We start from the raw sequence: 21,847 nt of genomic DNA on the forward strand, positions 1-21,847 counted from the left end.
CAGCAGACCCATACTCAGCACCGAGGCCTCTAGCATCATGACCTTAGTTGTTTTATGGCACAACAGTCCAACCAGTTCTGCTTATCTACCTTTTTGATGAAGCTGCATTTGTTTTTAAGGGCCTCCCTGCAATCTGATTCTTAAAACCAAAGCATGTGTCATGTAACAAGACTGCTCATTCGTTCCCGGCAGGTCATGTGACTTCTTTCTGCTGCGCTTTTGGTAATAATCGTGCACGACTTCTTTCGCTTATGACTGATATTCAGGTCTTTAATCTGCACCCCTATAGACAGGAGGGGTAATAAAATTTGGCAGATAATAAGCAAGTTCATTGGAGCTTTCAAGTCATTCCTAGAGCTGATAACGGTTACGAACTATTACTTTGGCTTTGTAATTCAACAGCCATCATCTTCACACGACAGATGTCTTAACCCTGCCATCCTCTTCCAGACTCAAAATAAAGTACAAAATCCACAGAAGGGCAAATTGCTTTTCTTAGTTTGCCTGGTTGAGGTGGAAGTGAGACACTAAAGGTGGGACAAAAAAAGATGGGCTACATGGGGTACATTTTGAAAAAGTGCCGGGATTGAGGGCTCCCGGCTGTTTCAGTCAGATTACGCTCAGCGGAGGAGCTCCGGACGCCAACAGCACATATTGACGTTCAAACCACGTGACAGTGAACAAACAAAAAATCAACACGGAAACCTAAACGGCCGGTGTGGACAGAACACAGGAAAACAAAATGAAAAATCAAAAAAAACGTGGCTGGAACCGTTTGCATAATTGAGTTAAAAAGAATTAAATGAGATTTTACCCACATGCATGAAAAAAAACAGTAATGGCTCCACTTGTGGCAATAGTATGAAATGCTTAGATTTTTTCCAAGTGAATATATAAAAAATACGAACTGAAATTTGATGACAGATTAAAAAATAAAAATGATAATAGCGATAAAGTCTGTGGCAAGGATAGACCGATAGAGGCTGGATGATTATAAATGTCTGGTGCGGTTAGTAAGTTTATTTCCGTTCACTCTCTTGCTTTTCAAAATGCTGAAAAACATGTTCATGTCTTTAAGGGTGCGCAAAATTCCCACAATCTCCTGCGTTTTTTTTTTTTAAAAACTATGGATGCCATTTTAAAAAAAGAAATCGTTGTTTTTCTGCTCTGCCCTTAAGAAAGCCTTGCGAGAGGAACACGGACAGCAAGGATGCCAGTGGGAAATGGGACAGAACCGCATCTAGAACGTCCTGAAGACGGGGCGAACCGCCGGAGGTCATGTGACGAAGGAGTCGCCCTAACGCCATTGGCCGAGGATCCTGATACGCATTCGAACGCTGAATTCAGAATCTACAATGATCTAAACATCTGGGCTTGGATGACTGACTATTCCAAGCTGACCAGGATTTTCTCAAATAGACCTACATGGCATCGTCTGTCTTTCTCCTGGTGCATCAGAGAAACCGAGGGGAATTACAACAGAATTCAACTATGGCATCATAGCTGAGCTTGTATCCACATTTTCCAGCAAAAAGCACAAGTGCCAGTGACAATATAAAATGTTGTCGATCATTTTAGGAGCTAGCATGTTCTGGAAAACTGTGGTCCATTTATGATTGAATGAAAAACTATCATTCCCTCAAAAGGGATAGGCAGTCCAAAAACAGATATCCCACAATGCACTGCGTGCGAAAGTGAAAAGAAGACAATAAGTTGAAAGTGGAAAAAAGAAAATGCTTTTCTGTGTGTTAGGGGAGACCCAGCAGTCCAGCGGTTATAATGGTTCAGTGGTTTGCATTAATGCCCCACACCATTAGGGGTCAGGGTGTGAATCCTGCTTTAAGCTGTGTGTGATCTCTCTCTCTTTCTCCAGGTTTCATCTTGCACCACCAGGTGTCTCTACTGCCTCTAGTGCTTGAACATGTGCCTGCAGCAGATTGGCATTCCCTCCAGGGCGCCCTCTGCCTCATGTCCCACGTTTCGTAGCCTTACTGAATTGGTAAGCAGGTCTGTATGATGAAGGAATAGCAGTCAAGCATATCGAGTTTCGTTTTCACTTAATGGATGTGTCCTTGATTAATTCCAGCCATCGGTCTAGCTCTGCCTGGGCGAGTGAAGCAGGATAATGAAGCAGCTCAGCTCCTGGTTACCTTCTCGCTACACTTTCGGATGGTGGAGGTGAGCTCGCTCACCACCATATCTATACACTTCAGGCTGGGCTCCTTCAACTTTAGAATCTGTTTTTTTACTATAGCCTCAAAGGCCAAGTCAGGGGTAAAGAGTCCCGTCCTGTAGGGGGCGATGGTGGGCACAGGACCCAGGTGGGGGGGGGGGGGGGGATTGAAAGAAATGGCAGAGCACAGAGGGGAGAGGAGAAAGAAGAGAGGTGGAGAGGTAGGGGAAGAATAAACCGGGGAGAGGGCATGAGCCGTACAAGATGGAGAAGTGAGACGGGGGGTGGGGGGGGGGGGGGGTAAAAGGGGGAAATTGAAGTGAGGGAGAGATTGTGGTAGATGAAACAAGAGAGGGTGATGGGGCAAAAGGGAGGGTAAACAGCACAGAGGGAAAGAAAAGGCATGTGAGACCGTTGGTATCTCCATAAGCCATTCAATAGGGGGCAGCACCAGTCTCCCTCTCTTTCCAACCCCCCCCCCACCCCTATACATCAGGGCACCCCCAGCATTCCTACCATGAGGAAAGAGAAGGATTCAGGCCAGCCCACGTCAACAAGCCAACAGCCCAAGAACCGCCACCCCCCTCCCCCAAACACACCCACGACCAGAACACGCAAGACACTGGCCAAACTTCCCCGGAAACCCGGCAACCCATTCGAGGTCTGACTCCCAGGAGTCGAGCCCAGTCAGGCTGCCGGTGCCAGGGATGCGGCCGCTGTCTCCCAGGGAGCATGTCTGAATGCTGAGTGCCACAATGAGGCCACCGCTATGCACTTAGCATCAATAAGGGTCAGAAGTACAGTCTAATGGACCAGCAGCTAATATCCTGAAGAGGGAGCTATTCAGCTCATGGTAAACTACGGCAGCCTCACAATGGCTGGAACCCAACTTCCAGACACACCTTTGCCACTCAGCAAGGCTCAGGGGCGTGTACAGGGGCGGGGCCACAGGAGTACTGATCAAGCTGACTGCCCCCTGGAATGCCTCCTCCCCTGTCACTCGCTGATTAAAAAACATATCATTGGTTAATGATAAGGTTGACCCTCCTACATGAATTATGCCCCTCTTATGCCACCTACTTTTAAAAAAAAACTTTGGGAATCGCCCCTGGCAAGATACAGTGGCCATTGTGTGAGCCCCCCCTCACCCCCCTGACCCCATTCCACCCAACCTTCTCCCAGAAATCACCCTCCACATCCTGGCTCTTATGCACATCCTCAAACGGCAGAAGGGTACAGCGTTTGAGGTGGTGAGAGGGAGTGGTGCTCTTTCAGGGGTTTGGGGGTGGCCCCCCTCTCGAGGACACTGGGGGGGTGTTCTGCTGGTTTTTACCTTCCGGGTACACTGTCTAACAGTATTGACTAGCTCAGAAATGACCATGTCCACGCATTTCTGGCAGGGCTCTTTAATCTTCCCGATCTGCCTTTTCACAATGGTCTCAAAGGCCATATCCGGGGTGAAGAGCCCGGTCCTGCCCGCGGGGCGGCGAGAGAGAAGGGGGGAGGCCAGGCAGAAAGAGAAGGCGTTAATGCGACAGATCCCACCTGCCCATCCCACCCCATCCCAGTCAGGGTGGAAACATCCCATACGAAAAAGATCTACAACTGACACAAGCTCGTGGGAGTTTTATTTACACACAAAATGTTCTGAGGGGAGAGACGAAAAATGATTGGCTTAGAGAGATAGCCAATCAGATTGCAGAGGAGATGAGTCCAAGCAACTAGAGGAGATGGGACTAAGACATCTGATTGTTTGGTCACGCTCCCTCTAGTTGCTTGGACCCACCTCCTCTGCAATCTGATTGGTTTTCTGTCCCAACCAATCATTTTTCCTTTTGCCCTCTAACACACTTGTCATGTGTCAGCGTCTATTCATCCATCCATTTTCTGTGACCACTTGTCTTGTTCAGGGTTGCAGGGGGCGGAGGTCTGGAGCCCATCCCAGAGCCTACAGGCGCAAAGCAGTGGAAAAGCCCAGGATGGGGCGCCAACCCATCACAGGACACACACCATTCACTCACACACTATTCACTCACACACTCAGTCACTCACACACCAGTCACTCACACACCATTCACTCACACTTGCGCACCAATGGGCAAATTGGTAACTCCAGTTATCCTGAGCATGTTTCTGGTGTGTGTGGGGGGACTCCGGAGTACCCGAAGGATGCCCCACGACGACATGGGGAGAACATGCAAACCCCACACACATGGAGCCATGCCAGATAATATTTTTCAGTTTATACGAAATATTGATGAAGGGCCGGGCCATGACATAAGCAACTGCTTAAGGTCCAGTGGCCACCAGCCCCCCCCCCCCCCCCCCCCCAATGACAAATGACAACAAGGTACATCTCATATATATATATATATATATACACACTGAATTGTTTAAATGACTTGATCTAAAACATCTCAGATCCGTGATCTATATTTCATAATGGATGTTTAATTGGAGCAATTTATGTATGTTGTTCCACAGAAAGGGTGTGACGGGGCCTTGAAGGGGGGGTTCACTGCATGGAACCTCAGGCCTGTATGAGTCTGATTCATATTCATTGCAGTCAGAAACAGCGTCTGAGGTGTGCAGATTTTTTCATATGGGATTGTTCCATGACCCCCCCCCCCAACAATAGCATTACATTGAGACAGCACTCTGACCCCACCCACATGTAGAAGAATTATATCCCGGCGCCATCTGACCGCACCATGTGGTCCATGAGATGTTCCTGATCCCTAATTTGATCATAGAAGGGTCTGTGATAAACTATCTATATCTTTCCTAGATCTTTCCCATGGTTTTGCCCATTGTCTGCTCAGTGGACAACAGCTTCCTTGTGCTTCAGCCTATAATACTTCAGAAGTGTCCTGGCAATATTATTTTACATATTTATTATTATTAATAATAAATATCTAATTTAAGCAATATTATTTTAGATATAAACACTTTCAAGGAGCATGACAAATAACAAATGACAGAAATGACAAAGTCTAAACACTGCGTCTAGCAGTATAACAGCAGGAGCTACTGCTGGACTGAAATCCAACTGCTAGTCCATCACACTGTGTGCTGACATCTTGTTTACTATCTACTGGCTTTGTTGTCGTCCCTAAATTGCTGCATGTACTAATTTCCACAAGACTGCAGACTCTGAAGCCGGGGGCAGGGATAATATGAACGGTGACATATTTGTAGTGGGAAAATCCCAAGGTCTTCTGTGCTATCATCTGAGCTGTGTTCTTGTTGCACGTGCAGCCTAACTGCGAGATCCATGTTCTTAGCTGCAGGTAGATGAACAGGACCCCTTTATATGTGCAACAGGCATATGGCTCTGCTGTTGGAAGTGAGCGATCTGATTTTTGTGGCACACAGCTATAATATAAGTGCATGAGGCGTGAATATTTTTTTGGGCAGTGTGGCTGCTCCTTCATAGGAAGCACAAAGACGGCGTTGTGCACATCCTGTAGTTAGTCATAAAAACACCTGCATGTGATGTGGATAGTTAGAATCCCTCTCCTGCCTCTTTCATAGTCTAGTCTGGACTGCTATCACAATACCGAATTTGCAGTGCGGTCCCCTCCCTGTAGGGGGCGATCTGATACCAAGCCGTGTATGTGTGTGTCTGATACAGAAGGATGCCTTTTTCCAGACTATGCCATTTTACCTGATTCCAGGATAGAAGAACATAGCAGAGAACAGCTGATCAATTAAATCCACCTTTTTTTCTTTCTGACACCTCCAACCAGAACAGAGGGCAGAAGCAGCCAACCAATCATCTTACTTCCAATCGCAGCCTGCTCCTCCCTTGCTTCCCAGCTGCCCAAGTAGCACAGGAGTGAGCGGCGGGAGTAGATCAAGATCTGAGCGCTGCAGACCTTGACGTTTCAGCAAAGCTTTAGAGGTGACAACAGCTTGGCAGTAGTCTGGGGCATCAGCTTCCACAGAAGGGGAATGTAACTTCACTATGGAGCAGGATGCGGGGAAGCAACGATGACAGGTCACACTAGGCACAAACCTACAGAAATGTGTTCTCATCCATTGTACAGATGGATGAATGGATGTATAATGAATTTTTGTGCCAGTGATCAGATAGTTAATAGGTTTGAGTCAACGTGACCCCCCCAAATCGAAGAGGACGAAGACTAGAGTGGCCTACAAAATGATCAGTGTCAAGGGAGGGGGTCAGAGGTCAACGTGCCTGATGCCGTGAATGTTCTTGATGGCATAGCTGATCTCCTTACGGAGCTCCTTCTCGTCAAACTCCATCTAGAAAAAGAAAGGACATGCGAAGGACTTTGTGAGCCACCGATCGAATGAGCCCTCAGTCTCCCTGTGAGCGAAGTGCTCCCATTGGCTAAGAGACCACTGGCTTAACACACCCTGTGGCTTGTGACTCTTCACACTTTATTGATCTTTCTGCGATTCCTGCTGCGTTTGTGGCCGTACAGAGTGACCTGGGCTTCTCGACCCCGTATTAATCGTGCTTTTAATCCGAACTCCCCCTGGTCCTGTGTGTATCTGACTCCACATCTGCACTCTCCTCGGGCCGCCCAGACGGTGCATGTGTGCGGATTATTATTTTTTCCACAGAAACAGAGGGGGGAGGAGAGAGTAAGAGAGCGAAAGCGGAACACTTTAGTCATAAAGCCTCTGGTTAAGGCCCAGGGGCTCGATCCTAAGCTATGAGTCACCCTGTCTGCTTTGGCTAACTGACAGCAAAGGGCCCCCACTCCCCAAGATGAGAGGCACATTCAGGAAATGGAGGGGGGTGGGAGGTTGACTGGGAAAGCTTGCGTACGGGGAGAGGACTTCTCAGCCTTGTGCCCCAGGCCACAAACACACTGCTAATCAATGAAACATAGGACCATTGTTTGCCGGAACATCCCGTAAAATACAGGAATCCTTTGTTTGTTTTGTCTGCACGCCTGCATGTGCACTAGTGAACGTGTGTGTGTGTGTGTGCATGTGTGTGTGGGTTATGTATGGTATATTACACGGTGAGAACCGAATGGCCACACAATATCTGAGAAATCAATCGAAAAACTAAAAATGCCAAAAGTCTAATATTTTCTTTGGTTACTTATGGTGAAGGTTAGGGCTGGTAGGGGTTAAGGTCATCATGTTGGGATTCAGATTATACTCGTGGAACCCTAGGCTTATGCCCATTCTTCTAGGGTTATGCCACTTAATGGCAGCCAGGGGGCGCCAGTGGTGTGTGCACATGTCATGTGTCGCACCTTGACCAGTTCGAAGGGGAACCGCTCATGGAAAATGCGGTTGATCCTGGCACCGCCTGACAACTCATAGGTGTCAATCTGATCACCGGAGCCCTCAATGCGCTTCTCAAAGTCCACCGAAAACTGCTGCACCATCCTGAGGGACACAGATAGGATGAGAGCGAGAGAGAGTTTAGCTACAAAAAGGGTGATGACCAATGACCAAAGCCAAGCTAAGATCTCGGTGATGCCTGTGTTGGCATGAGGACACACGCATTCATATGAGCGGCCCCTCACTGAAGCAGGGCCTTGGTCTTGCGGGACGGGTCGTCAGGTCGGAAGTTCTTGTACTCCTCCACCTCCTTCTCAATGGACAGCAGCTGGCTCTGCAGCTTGGCTCTGAGCCCAGGAAGCGTGTCCCGGATGTGATTGGTCAGTTGCTGTACGAGGGGGAGGAGCCTATTAGTGTGAGCCGCTCTAGAAATCTTACTGTTACACTGGAACTGTACGGTTTGAAGCCCACTCTAGGTGTAGGAGTGCATTTACGCTGCAATTGCCTGAGCATTGCTGAAATACTGAAGACCCCTCCCCCCCTTCCCCTTCTTCCCTAATTCTTGTGTTTCCATAGTTACCGTAGCAGCTCACCTGGTTGAGCACCTTCTGCAGGTAGGGGGTGCCCATGCGGTCAGCCAGGTGCCTGTAGGAGGGGTGGGAGAGGAAGAACTTCCTCTCGGCAGCCATGGCCACTGTGATGTCCTTCTTCCCGTCAATGTCCTTCTGGCTCCGGTTCACCACGCCAATATAACCTGCATAGAGGGAAAGGGGAAGGGGTCAAAGGTCATAGGTCACATGACATGTATTAGAATGCTGGGGGCATGATGCTAAGCATGATATATGTCTCCCTGCTCCCTGGACTCCAGGGGGTGTAGCCAAAAAAAAAAAAAACAAGATGAAAAAAAAGGTGGGGAGGGGGAGCATGGAGCAGAGCTTGGGGACAAGGGGCTGAGCTGTAGCCAAGCTCGAGCGGAAAAGACTGAAAGAATCCACATCGGCAGATTACATTACAGGGTTTCCCACATAGATGCTGGCTTCTGCGGAGCTCAGCACAAAGCAGCAGGCGGGCCGAGGCACTTTTCCAGATGCATCGCTGAAACATGGACTTCGTGTTTTACGCCTCCTCCTTCCATTTACATCGGACAATGCACCGCAATACCCGTATGGCCACCAGAGGGAGCTGTGGTGAGGAATAGACTGCACCATTTTTGAATCAAGTGAAAAAAATGACGTTACATTAATTTAAGAGATGCTTTTATTCAAAGTGTAAGTGAAAGCAGGGTCAGTTAGTCCCTGGAGCAAATGGAGGCTAAGAACTCAGGGGCCCAAGAGTAAAATCATTTTTCCAAGTCTGGGATTTGAATCAACAACCTTCTGATCTCAAGCACAGATTCTGTCTTGACCCACTGAGCCATAAATCACCTAAAAAATGGGTCATTTAAATTTCAGTTGTTGTCATGTGTTGTGTGCCATTGTGTGTTTGGGTGTCACATATATAGTGATTACATACAGTCTCCCGCTTTTGGGCTCCGCTTCTCTTGGTAGCCAGGGATAGGGGGGCTTACCTCGCCGCAACGGAAGCAGCTTGTTCTCCAGGATGTCCCTGGCATCCGTCCCCTCATCCATCAGGTCCAATTTGGTGATGACGCCAATCGTGCGCTGCCCTACATACAAGCACACACACACACACACACATAGAAGGAATGTTTCAGTCAGAGGTACAGATACTCCAGTGCCATCATTTATTCACCTGGTTCTAATTCTTATTTTTCCATAAAATTGCAGATTTGTAATAAAGTAATATAATTTCGACAAGAAACAAAACAGGGTAAACAATATGGAACAAATTCCTCCCACACCACCAAGGTTGTTCTTCCCTTGTTTTTGTGCATAAGCAGGTAACAGTGGTTCTGGAGAAACTATCTTAACCTTAAGGTTATTGGGTCATACATCTCGTTCCGTTAAAATTGAAAAGAACCCAGTTGCATAAATGAATTCAGAATAGCTTGTTCCTAAGTGGCTAGTTTGCAGACCGTGTGATGGTCAGTGACTACCTTGTGGATCGACTTCTTTGGCAATTTTGAGGGCATCGGAATTGGCGAGGTCCGAGTTGGCAGGTGACACAGCCAGGAGCAGGCAGTTATCCTTGGTGACGAACTGCATCAGCATGTCGCGGATCTGGTGCTCAATGTCGGCCGGCTGGTCACCAACCGGCACTTTGGTCATCCCCGGTAAGTCAACCAGGGTCAGATTCAGGACTTAGGGTGGGTACAGGGGGAGAGCAGGAAGATGAGGAGAAGATGAACAAGACGTTCCATCATCTGTAACCCAGAATGCACTGCAGCATAACATGGGGCAACACACCATGAGGAGAGTAGACACGCAGGTTAATGGGTACTGGGGAGATGCCCTTGTTCTGCCCTGTGAGACGGTCCGTCTCCGCTTCGATCTCCTGCCGCACCTCATCAAAGTCTGTGAACTTCTTTCCTTTGCACTGGAGAAATTCAGCATATTCTGGGAAGAAGGAGAGAAGATGAGAGAGGAAGAATAAAATTGCAATGGAGGATGGAAAAAAACCCAATCTAAATTAGTGGGCCTCCTGACACTAGGTGGCAGTATTAGTAAGGATCTTTCCTCAAAATAGAAGGTTGCACTGTAAAAGATACTCATATCTGGTATTCAGATAATGGCACATTCAAGCAACCAGCATAATTCCATAGTATCCGAAAAAAAAATCATGATAATAAGTAAAATACGCTATTCCATTAACTCTAATTAAAAATTAAAAAAACAATGAAAAACATTGTGTGGCAAATGTACGGCTCCTGAGCAAGCAGTGTTTGGCTATTGTTTAATTCACCTCTTGTGATCTATTGAAATATCCGGCTTAAAATAACAGTAAATATTCACTAATGCGTGTGTATAAAAAGATGAAAGTGTATGAAATGTGTTACAATTCAGTGTTTTTCAACAGTAACATTTAACTATCTATAAAATTCAATTGTCAGGCAGAACTTTTACCGCATACATAAAAACATTAGCGGTAAATATATAAGCTCTCTAACTGTATTTCTTTGCTATGACAGTAGAAAAAAACACAAGAGATAAATAAAATCTGTTGTGTAAAAAAGAAGGAATAGATGCTTAAACTAAGCCAGGCAAACAGCCCTGGGATAGAGTCTTTAGGGGTATTTCTTAGTCAGCAGGAACCGTAAATCTGTACCTTTTAAATCAATGCAAACACAGTGGTACAACACCTTACATTAGAATGTTGGTAAGCAGTGAAACAGTAACACACCGACATTACAGTTTTCACGAAAAAGTCAATGGGAATTAGGTTACACTAGGGTCAAAGAGATGGAGGGAATAGCAGTGCTCACCTGTGGGGCAGTTTATAAGCTGAAGCACCAGGGGGCGCCTGGTCACAATGCCCGAGCCACGTGGCAAGAAGTCCCTGTCACACAAATGGGAGAAGCATTAGCATCGACCAATCAAGTGACCCCCTTTTCAGGACAGAGCCCCACCCCCCTCAGCACTCTCGAGGAAGGTGAGATCGTCATAGCCCAAAGGCACCTCGTTGAGGTGGTCCGGGTAATGGCTGCCTCATTTTGCTTTTCAGTGCCTGTGTCAGAGGGATTCTGCCTTAATGATGCCATTTATGTTCCTGCACATGCAAGAGGGGAAGCAGGTGTCCATATTCTGCTATGGAAACCAGAGCGATTTCAAGGCATCTTTTCTGCGATAGGCAGCCTGCACTGATCTATCAGAGCATGCCAGCACCTCTCGGCACCACATACGGAAGGTGCTGCGAGTCCCGAACCAAGCCGAGAACGCCGAGATTAGTACAACGAAATTTCCGTCTTCACTTATCCCATTTTACTCTCGTAAAAAAAAGTACAGACAGAAAGTACCAGTCAACGGTCCGGACACGTCTACTTTTAATGCATTTGCCTCTATTTTAGCTACAGTGTTGGCCAAAATGTTAACATTTTTGGAATTAAACTTTAAAAATTACCACAAATGTTGGCGATAATGTTTATAAACAATCAAAGAATGCTATAAATATCATATAACTAGAGCAACAGTTTAATGAAGTTCTGCAAACTCAAAAAATTGGAAAATGTTTCCACAATTTTTGCGACTGGTGTAGTACGTTGTTCACCTCATAATAAAATGTTTCCATAAGTTCTGGGCAGAACTTGGCGACCCTGCTCTTCAATCCAACTCACCCCAAAACCATCTCTATAGGGCTTAGGTCAAGGGATTATGGGAGCCAGGTCATCTGTCGCATCATTAGGCGTGTCCAGACTTCTGACTGCTACTGTATACAGGTGACAGCAAAGTTTGGGGTCAGGTCAGGGTCTGCCGTTCACCCAGAGCACCTGAAGCAGTTGGAATTATGGTTCTGGCTCAAGGGATCAATGTTGATATGACTGCTCGAATGGCCAAGCCAGTTGAACTGATGACCTTCCAATGACAGGCACTAACCCACTGATTCACCCACCTCTCAGGGGTTCTGTGGCGCTATGCTACAGCAAAGTAGGCTAAACAAGCATGATTTGAGAGTATAATACACCACAAAAATTCTGCACTTTTTTAGTCAAGGGATTAGGGAAAACGTTTGGGTTAGGCTTAGGGGTGGAGCTTAGGGCATCTGGGTTAGGTTGGGATAGAGTTTAGGGTTACAGGTGGGGTTGGCATTAGGGTTCGGGTTACTGTTAATGTTAAGGTTGCCTTATGTGTTACAGCTAAGACTGGGATAAAAATATGATTATGAGTGGCAGTAGGATACCAGGGGGAAAACTAGACCACTAAATCGAACATTTAAACTAGAAAACCCCACTAGACCGAATGACAAAAAGCAGGACAGGCAAAGGCCTATCAAGACTGGGAAAATGAGAAAACAATACAGGAACCACAGTGGTGACAATGGACAGGGAATAGTGTGTCTGGGAAGCAGAGAGGTGAGTAAACAACACCCACCATTACAGAGATCCAACAACTCTGATATACCTGGAAACAGCCAGAGAAATCAACCAAATAATGCAATCATGGGAAGAAAAACTCACACAAACAGAGTTTCTCCCTGAGCGATGAAGATAGATAGCCTCAGACAAAGAGTATTGTAACTATTACCGAAAATACATAAGGACCTGCAAAGAAGGTCAACTCCAGCTGGGAGAGCCACAGTGTCAAACTATGGGAGTCATAGAGAATAACTACATTCATAATCCCACTATCCACAAAAGATTAAAGTTACATAGAGGACTTGTATGACTTTGTTGAAAAGCACAACACCACAGCAGCCGAAACAGTCATCTTCACAATAAACCTTGATAATGTACCTGCAAACATCGAAACTACAGCAGTATTAATAGCCATTGGACAACAGAATAATATGTACCGAAGCAAAATGTTCCAGTTATTGCATATTTAACTAACAGAATGTCTTTTCATTCAATTGTCAGGTTTACATGCAAATCAAGGGCACAGCCAAGACAGGAATGAGTCTGTAAATATTAACAGATCTGACTGGGAAGGAATGGTATTTGAGAGGTGTGACCAAAACCAACATACTACTACAGACACTCGGATGACATATGGGGCCACATACAGAGACACGCTAGAGAACAGCTACGAATCCCAAACAAACATGATAAACACAAAAGTGCATTTAAGGAGGGAGACACACACTCACTGCTTCATAGCAAAAGGCTCAAACACAAGAAAGGGGGCCCCAAAGGGGTAATAAACACAGGAGTAATAAAGAGGGTCCCAAAGGGGTAATAAACACAGGAGTAATAAAGACGGTCCCAAAGGGGTAATAAACACAGGAGTAATAAAGAGGATCCCAAAGGGGTAATAAACACAGGAGTAATAAAGGGGGTCCCAAAGGGGTAATAAAAACAGGAGTAATAAAGGGGTCCCAAAGGGGTAATAAACACAAGAGTAATAAAGGGGTCCCAAAGGGGTAATAAACACAGGAGTAATAAAGGGGGTCCCAAATGGATAATAAACACAGGAGTAATAAAGAGGGTCCCAAATGGGTAATAAAAACAGGAGTAATAAAGGGATCCCAAAGAGGTAATAAACACAAGAGTAATAAAGGGGGTCCCAAAGGGGTAATAAAATCCTAATTTCTAAGATTCCATAGAATTTGGATCGGAAATGAGGATTTTGAAGAACAAGCCAGAACCTCGCAAAATAACAATATAATAATAATAATAATAATAATAAAATAATAATAATAATAACCCCGATTGTAACCACATACTACTGTAAAAACAAAGCCTACTGAAGGACAGAAAAACACTGACAAACCCGAAAGCCATATCAAAATTTCAAGAATAGCAAAATAATAAAGTACCAACTGGTCAAAGACAAATTGTGTCCATTTTACATGTTTCTAAAACAGGGGGCGGAACATTTTAAAACACACACACACACACACACACACACACACACACACACACACAGTGGACCTTCAGGAAAAGCGTCACTCAACAAAAAGAAAACAGAATAAATGAAACAGAATAAAACACATTCATCACTGCGGATGTTGATCTTAACAGGGAAAAGCACAAAATGTCTGCGTGGTAAATTATACTCGCTGCTAACGTCCAGGGCGAGACCCCCAGCTCTGGGCTCACTGCTAACGTCCAGGGCGAGACCCCCAGCTCTGGGCTCACTGCTAACGTCCAGGGCGAGACCCCCAGCTCTGGGCTCACTGCTGGGTCACATGCAGAGCTGGAACTTTCAGGTCCAGAAGACAAAAATCCTATTTCAACTCATTGGTTGAAATAAAATCTTGGTCTGGATTTTTACTTTCTAGACCTGAAATTTCCACCTCTTTGCTATATTTAACTGTGGCAGTGTTGCAGTGGCATGGGGGAGGGGTGCTATTTAAAAAAATCGTCTCTACCCAGACACAACAGGAGAAGCAATGGTTTAACATGCATGCTGACTTCTTCACTAGTAGTTCCCAGCTCGCTATTCAGCTGAGACGGAATCATTGGGGTTTTAACAGCAAAGCAAAGTGTGGGTCCATGGGGTTCACATTAATCACATCCGCAGCTACACGTAACGTCACGCCTTGGCATGCGGGTCTCTAAGGTTCATTCAATTTCAAGCACCTGCTGGCTTAACTCAGGTCCTCATCTGCCCTGCAAATCTGATCACCAGGTTTTCAAGGTTCAACAGAACCCATATGAAATGGAAGTACTGCTAATTGGCCTCAGGGTAGCCCGGGGTTTGCTTAATGGCATAAAACTTGGTGGTTTTTCTATCAAACTTAGCGCAGTGGCTAAAAATCCATCCATCCATTTTCCAAACCGCTTGTCCTACTGGGTCGCGGGGGGTCCGGAGCCTATCCCAGAAGCAATGGGCACGAGGCAGGGAACAACCCAGGATGGGGGGGGCAGCCCATCGCAGGGCACACTCACACACCATTCACTCACACATGCACACCTACGGGCAATTTAGCAACTCCAATTAGCCTCAGCATGTTTTTGGACTGTGGGGGGAAACCGGAGTACCCGGAGGAAACCCCACGACGACATGGGGAGAACATGCAAACTCCACACACATGTGAGCCAGGCGGAGACTCGTACCCGGGTCCCAGAGGTGTGAGGCAACAGTGCTAACCACTGCACCACCATGCCGCCCCATACAGTGCTAACCACTGCACCACCATGCCGCCCCATACAGTGCTAACCACTGCACCCCCATGGGCTAAAAATCTTTGCGTCATATTTGGTTCAGATCTGTCTTTTAAAGCTCACCTTTGAAATGTCAGTAGGACAGCACACTTCTATCTGAGGAATTCTGCCAAATTTAGGATCTTTTAGTTCCATACAACTCCCCTCATTTTCATTGCTTTTAAGGGCCAGGTTATCTATTTATTCCCAGAGTGCAAAGGGCTGCATTATACCAAAGAACATTCTCCCACAGACCTCTGAATTCAGTGTTGTCTCATTGTTGCTCATTTGTTGATGGACAGCTGCTGTTCAGACAGGGGTGATTCCTGGATCCTTTTAAGTTGGGGGTATAATAGGAGTCGTAATTCATTTGGTGGGTTCAACTTTATCATTAGCTAATGACCCGTCTTGAATTAGTGAGTGACAGGGGAGGTGGCACTCTCGGGGCCAATCAGCTTTCAGCTAGGGCCAGTGCCCCTGCTGTACTGTGTTGTCGCTGTCTGTTCTGCACTTGCTAAAGCACTTCCCTCCTCCCATCTAGGCAGAACCACTCAGAGGTCTACATACGGGGGAGTACACTACCTGACCACCTGCTCTCCCATATCTCTGCTGGCCTGCTGCCTCTATGTACCACCTCCCCCCCAACCCCCTGCTTGCCTGTCGAATGCCTTAAGCCAGCTCACCTGCCCACCTGCCTGCCAACAGCTTAACTTCCTAACTGCCAACATGCGTATATAGAGGGGGGCACAGGGGCAGTGACCCCAGCTGAAAGCTGATTGGCTCCCAAAGTGGCCCCTCACATTTCACTCGTTTAAAACATAATAAAAGGAAATGAACTGAACTACACTCCTCAAAGAGCAGGTCCAGGGCTGCCCTACAGCTTCCAGTTTGCTGACAGACCACAGAAGAAATTAAATATTCAGCTGGGTGCAAAAAATGCTTTTTCTGGGGCCCGCTAATGTCTTTTAATCCTTTCATGAGTTCCACTTTGCAGATTTGCAGCCTACTTCAGCTTGGCTCGAAACCATCATCTCCCACTCGTCACTGTCACAGAATGTTCCCAGGGTCTGCATCACACTTTTTTTTTTGCAGACAGATCTCAGTGGCTTTCCAGATCTTTCTTTAAAGTGTGCTGGTAAGGGGAGAAGACACACATCTTGTCATTGCCCATGGCTAAGTATAGGACAGCGAGCTTACCAGCATCGGCCAAGAGCTCCCTACTCCCAGTGAGTGCCAACACCACTGGGACCTTCTCTAACTGGACATGAACAGTCAGAAGAGACTTGGAATCAGCGGCACTTTTAGGCTGGAACGTGTCTACAACCACCAAATGGAATGATCAGTTTGCTGTTGTTACCTGCTTTGTTTAGAAGACGTTGTCGTTCAAAGGCCCAGCATGCGGTCTAGGGTGTGCCCTGCCGATCATCAACATAACCCTGTTGGGATTAGTACTTATGGGGACGGACGGAGGTTGCAAAAAGATGCTTGTACAGGTAAAAATGCAAATCAGTGTAGGGCACAGGTGGGTGGTTTAACGGGGGTGTGGCTTAGGGTAAATTGGGGAGATGGCCTCCTCTGTAAATCTGTCGTCTTAGATTATCAAAGTATCAAAAGGGGGCACATTCAGTCGTTTATAGAGGTGCTCAGCCCCCCCCCCCATGCCTAATAGAAACTGTGCACAATAACATTGACTGCAATACAGGTTAAGCACGTCCAAGATGAGTTCCTTTGCATACTTAACGCTTGGCTTCATGTCTATGTTTGAGGTGGCCTTCTTTGTTCCTGAATGCTTTGGGGATGTACTTCAGCTTGGATAATCTAACTAGGTGTCTTTCTAATGTTTTCTGTTTTACGCAGTCATGGTAACTTTCACCTGGCTGGCAAATCAGCTCCGCTCCGGGAATCACACAGCATGCTGGGTAACACTCCACCCCCACTCACTTGTTCATTTTTTCGGATCTGCGGGGGGAGATTCACTGACGTTGGTCAGAGGTGGTGCACATTTGTCGTGGGAGGCGCTGAATGAGCAGCTACTGCCCCCTCCCGCCCCCAAACACAACCACCCACGCATCCACCCACTCTCACATCCACCCGCTACAACTTCTGCAGAACTCCTCAGACTCCAGACGCACTCTAAGATGAGAACAAAGGCCTTTCATTGGCTGGGCGCTAAGATGAATTGTTCATAATTCCTTATTCCATATGCCACCCCATCATTCGTGCCTCTGCAATACATCGCGTTGTCAAAACACTGCCTTTCAGCACGAGCGTTTATTTAATGGATGTGTTGCTTTGACGATGATTAGTGCTGCCGCTAATGCTGGCAGTGTGATTACCCAGAATGCCCTTATTACATACCAGCACCATCAAGTTCCAAATAGCATGACCGTGTTGTACGTGAATACATCCTATATTTACGGCCCTTTCTAAGTGTACAAGTAAGACCATAACCATGAAGGAAGAAGGGAATTAATGAATAAGGGTATATTTGTTATTATATTTCATGCCTACTGTGACTTTTTCTGGGTGTTTTGCAGATGTTCTGAACCATATCATATAATGTCCATGGTGGTTTCTGCTTCCCCTCGTGACTGAATGTTCCCTGAACTGCTGAAACAATAAAAAAGGCAACATCGCACTCAGGATTGTACGAGTCCCATGACCCAGCATCATTTTTTTTAGCATACACCTCTTCAGGCTCTGAAAATCTTCTGCAGTTCTTTATATTTTGAGGAAAAGGTGATGAACACCATGAAGTTCTAAAATATCACAAAGGGCGACTTGCTTTGTTAGCAAACCAAGGTGTTAAGTCACTTGCAGTTTAGTGTGGATCAAGACACGACAGCTAGCATTGCATTGCCATCTCCAGCACTGTTATCGTGGGCATTCTATCCTGCCTAAGTGCTCACTGATTGGCTAGGTCTGCGGTCCTGAGGAGATAATCCCAAGCTGGCATACCTTCCGTCCAGGGGCGTATACAGGGTTGGGGCTGCAGGCTCACTGGCCTCAGCTGAAACCTGATTGGCCCCTTCCCCTGTCACTCAACAATTCACAACATATTATTGGCTAATGATAAGGTTGGCCCCTCTGTATGAATTATGGTCCCTCATATGCCCCCCAACTTCCTAAATGTCAGATGAGTTTCACACTTCTGCCTTCTTTTGCCGGTCTGCCCATGTTCGTCCATGTAACATTAGTTAACAGTCATCAACTCAGAAGGTCAAAAAAAGGAGCGACTTGCTGTAATCACCTGGGGTGGTTCCATGTGGTCTGGAATGAGATCAGACCAAAAAAGGCCAGTACATCTTAATTCAGACTCATGGTGGCTTGAGGACTCCAGTTCGATGTATGAAGGTTGCACAAATGATCCCTTAAGCAATATGGACGGCCTAAATTTCCTCCTTTGAACTCATATGGCACAAACTAACACTGTCATTGTAAACTACAGATGCTGGTGTACTAGCTGGTCCAGGGAGACACATGACCTATTAAATAAATCAGCCGACTGGATGTGGGAGCACAGCTGGATCAAAACGACTTTTCTGAAACACCAATGTGGGAGGAGCCATCAAAATATTCTTTTACATTATGCACTCAGAATCAATGACAGCTCATCAACATCATCAGTGTCAGAACACTGATTAATTGTATATTAACAATGGAATAATTCAGGACCCCTTGTAGTCGTCCCATGATTTTGCCAGATTTTATCGGCAGATGAGAACAGAAAACAAAAACCTAGCAGAACAGAACCGGGCCGGTGAAGGGGACCCAGGTACGGGCTGGAGCTTCTTCTGTCACCTGCAGCTTTCCTCAGTAACACCCAGTGAGGGACAGATGGCAGCAACTGTGCTCCCCGCCTCCGCACCCCCACCCTCCTCGCCGTTCCAGCGAAAAAAAAAAAGGAACAGGCAGCATATGGGGCAGCCATATGCGATAGGCAGGCACACACCAGCCCTCCGTCCCAGTCCTTTGACTGGGGGGCAAAGACCCTGAGGGGCAGTTGGGGACTGGCTCACCCTAGACTTGGGGGGGGGGGCTTTTACAACCCACTAAACGCATTAAGGAAGTGTGATTTTAAGAGACATTTTCAAGGGCTAATTCGTGGAGGTTCTCTGGGCCAACAAGCTCACCAAAACAGCAAGGATATCCGTACAGACGCTGACACACTCGACAGCCAAAGCTTCTCTCGTTCTCTCTCTCCCTCTCTCTCTCTCTCTCTCTCTCTCTCTCTGTCATTGAAGTCCTGAAAATGTGACAGAGATGCTCCCCAGAGTCCATCCTTTTTAAGCAATCTTCCCACAGCAGGGACAATCAAAATTTGAGTACAACAACACTGGCCACGCCCTTAAATTGTTGTCAAGTATAATCAGTCTCTGAGCCCTTATCAGAAAGATCAAAGATCAAAAGGTCAAAGATATTTTATGTGCAAGACATACTTGAGAACCGAAATGCCAATTTTTCACTCCCTGCTGTGCGCACCCTCCAATTATAACTGGAACTTATCTGTCTCTCTCTCCCTGTCTTGTCCTGTTTTCCGTTCCAAAACATCTCCTCCTGCCTTGTACACTTGTGTGGCTGCACATATAGGAATGGGAAAGCATGGAGCGCGCACAGATACAGGAAGTGGCGGAGGAAAGAAGAGAAGAAGAAAGAGAATGGGAAACAGCAGAAGAGAGAGTGACAAAAAAATGAGGGAAAGAGACATAGAGGCAGGAAAGTGACAGAAGGAGAGGTGGAGCATGAAGGATAAAGTGAAGTTTAAAGAGAGCGAGGCGGAGCTGGGAGCAGAGGGAGAGCCGATCCTGTCATCCAGCTTCAGAGGCCCGGCTGGAAGTAGCGCCTGAGGCTATATGGCTTTCAGGAGGCGACCCAGCCCACGGGCCTCGGGTCCGTGCCAGGGATCCGCCGACGGAGCCGAGTCACACCAAGCCCTCAGCAGCACTGGGGGCAGACCTGACCCCCACGCTGGAGTGACGTGGCAGAGAGCACTGAAGCCGTGACTCAGCTGGCATCCCGCATGTATCCGTCACTCCGAGATGCAGTAAGGTAAGGAATCAGAGACAAAGGTTGCAGCCGTAAGGTTGGCGGTCGCAAGGTGCAGGTGATCTGACCCTTAAAGGTGAGAAAGTGAAGACCCCCTCACCCCCCCCCCCTTTTGACTGACCCAAGCAGCTGGCACAGGGGAATTAGTCCCTTATGTCAGGAAGGTTGAGAAGACAGCCCCCATGCTACAGGACCCGCCCAGACACAGCAAGTACAGAGGGTGCTGCTGTCTGTGTGCCAGGTCCCCCGACGGGAGGGCATCCCACAGAGGTCACGACCCAGGCAGGGATCCAAGCCGCACGCCAGCAGTTAGAGTCACTGAACCCCCAACGAAACAAAACAAAGGTTAAGGATCCACCAAGAAGGTTATTGATTCAAATCTTAGGAGAGAGCATCTCTGTAGATTACGTAAAAATATACAACAGAATACAATTATGTATCACTGAAGAATGTACTGTAAGTGATTAAGGCAGGATTGTCTTTTGTTTAAGAGCAGAGAAGCCTGAAGACTGACTTCAAACACTTTACATAACGCAAAACAACTTTTGTTTGGAAGTACATTTTGTTTTAAATACATTTTTTTAATCACCCAATCAAAAAGTGACAAAATCGTCAAAAAACTTTTGTTTACTGTGTCACTGACAAATAAGTGTGATATACCGGGAGCTTTCAATGCATTTTGATATAATAATTTCATAACAAACATAAGACCACAGGGAAAGCAAATGAAATTACCGCTGCCCTCGGGAGCTACACAGATTAGGGTCACTGAAGGAGCAAAGTGGATTGGCTGTCATTTGTAAACAGTACTCCACTCTACAGATTAGAATGTCTTCAACAGCCAATGGGATTGCACATTATTCACTGAAAACAGAGCCTCAGATTAAAGGTGATCCTGCATGGAACTACTGGCATATCTCACTGAATACACCCCATCTTCACATCTGCTGCAAAAAGGCCAGTGGCGTTTAGGCTAAGAATCTGTATCACTAAACAAGCGTACATTATCCATGACCAGTTATATCCAGAACAGGGTCAACTAGTCTATCCCAAAAAACAAAGGGCTTATAATGGATGGGATGCATGTCCATCTTGAAGCACTCGCATAAAAACAATCGCAGAAGCACCAATTTGCCTAACGGCATGATTTTGGATTGATTTTTGTACAACTTAACAGGTGGGGGGCTACCCATGCCATCTGCTTCCCCTAAAAGGGCTTAATATAAAAGCAGAGGGTCTAGAGCAAGTGAGAAAAAAAATGCAGTGGAATTCCTAGCTTTCCAAAAGCGCAGGCGGTGGGGAACTGTCCGGGGTGCTGGAATGAGACGTGGCTGGGACCTCTGGTCTTGAGCACAAACACAGCCCTCCTGACGTCATGCTGTTAGACATGGAGGAGAATCGCTCGAGGAGCTGTTAGCAGAACGCCAACTGCACGCAGAGGCGGAGAAGCGACAGAATGACAAGCCTTCCTGTGTGATTCAGGGGGGAGGACTCAGGCTCCTTATTCTCAGTGTATATACAGTATCAGTCAAAAGTCTGGACAAACCTGCTTTTAATGCATCAGTCTCTATTTTTGTTAGATTACATATTTTATAGTAAAAGGCTTCGAGGTAATGAAAATATAAAGAGAAGTCGCGAGGCATGATGCAGCGAAGGGA

The 21,847-nt window shown here is 46.6% G+C and overlaps 1 protein-coding gene across 2 annotated transcripts in view; it reads right to left on the bottom strand.

The window, feature by feature from the left end:
- The window catches only part of dnm1a (dynamin 1a), a 56,272-nt gene that overhangs the window by 26,241 nt on the left and 8,184 nt on the right, over nt 1-21,847 (bottom strand). The window contains exons 2-10 of one of the 2 annotated variants that reach the window (XM_049019116.1): nt 10,827-10,900; nt 9,811-9,960; nt 9,501-9,704; nt 9,012-9,110; nt 8,038-8,198; nt 7,690-7,832; nt 7,414-7,549; nt 6,375-6,442; nt 2,151-2,289 (exon numbers count right to left, since the gene is read on the bottom strand). In XM_049019116.1, coding sequence (XP_048875073.1) covers nt 2,151-2,289; nt 6,375-6,442; nt 7,414-7,549; nt 7,690-7,832; nt 8,038-8,198; nt 9,012-9,110; nt 9,501-9,704; nt 9,811-9,960; nt 10,827-10,900 — 1,174 coding nt within the window. Of the gene's footprint in view, nt 1-2,150; nt 2,290-3,506; nt 3,646-6,374; nt 6,443-7,413; nt 7,550-7,689; nt 7,833-8,037; nt 8,199-9,011; nt 9,111-9,500; nt 9,705-9,810; nt 9,961-10,826; nt 10,901-21,847 lie in introns of both variants that reach the window. The other variant, XM_049019115.1, reaches the window with a different exon arrangement.

This window comes from Brienomyrus brachyistius, chromosome 7 (assembly GCF_023856365.1).
Source record: "Brienomyrus brachyistius isolate T26 chromosome 7, BBRACH_0.4, whole genome shotgun sequence".
Taxonomy (NCBI): Eukaryota; Metazoa; Chordata; class Actinopteri; order Osteoglossiformes; family Mormyridae; genus Brienomyrus; species Brienomyrus brachyistius.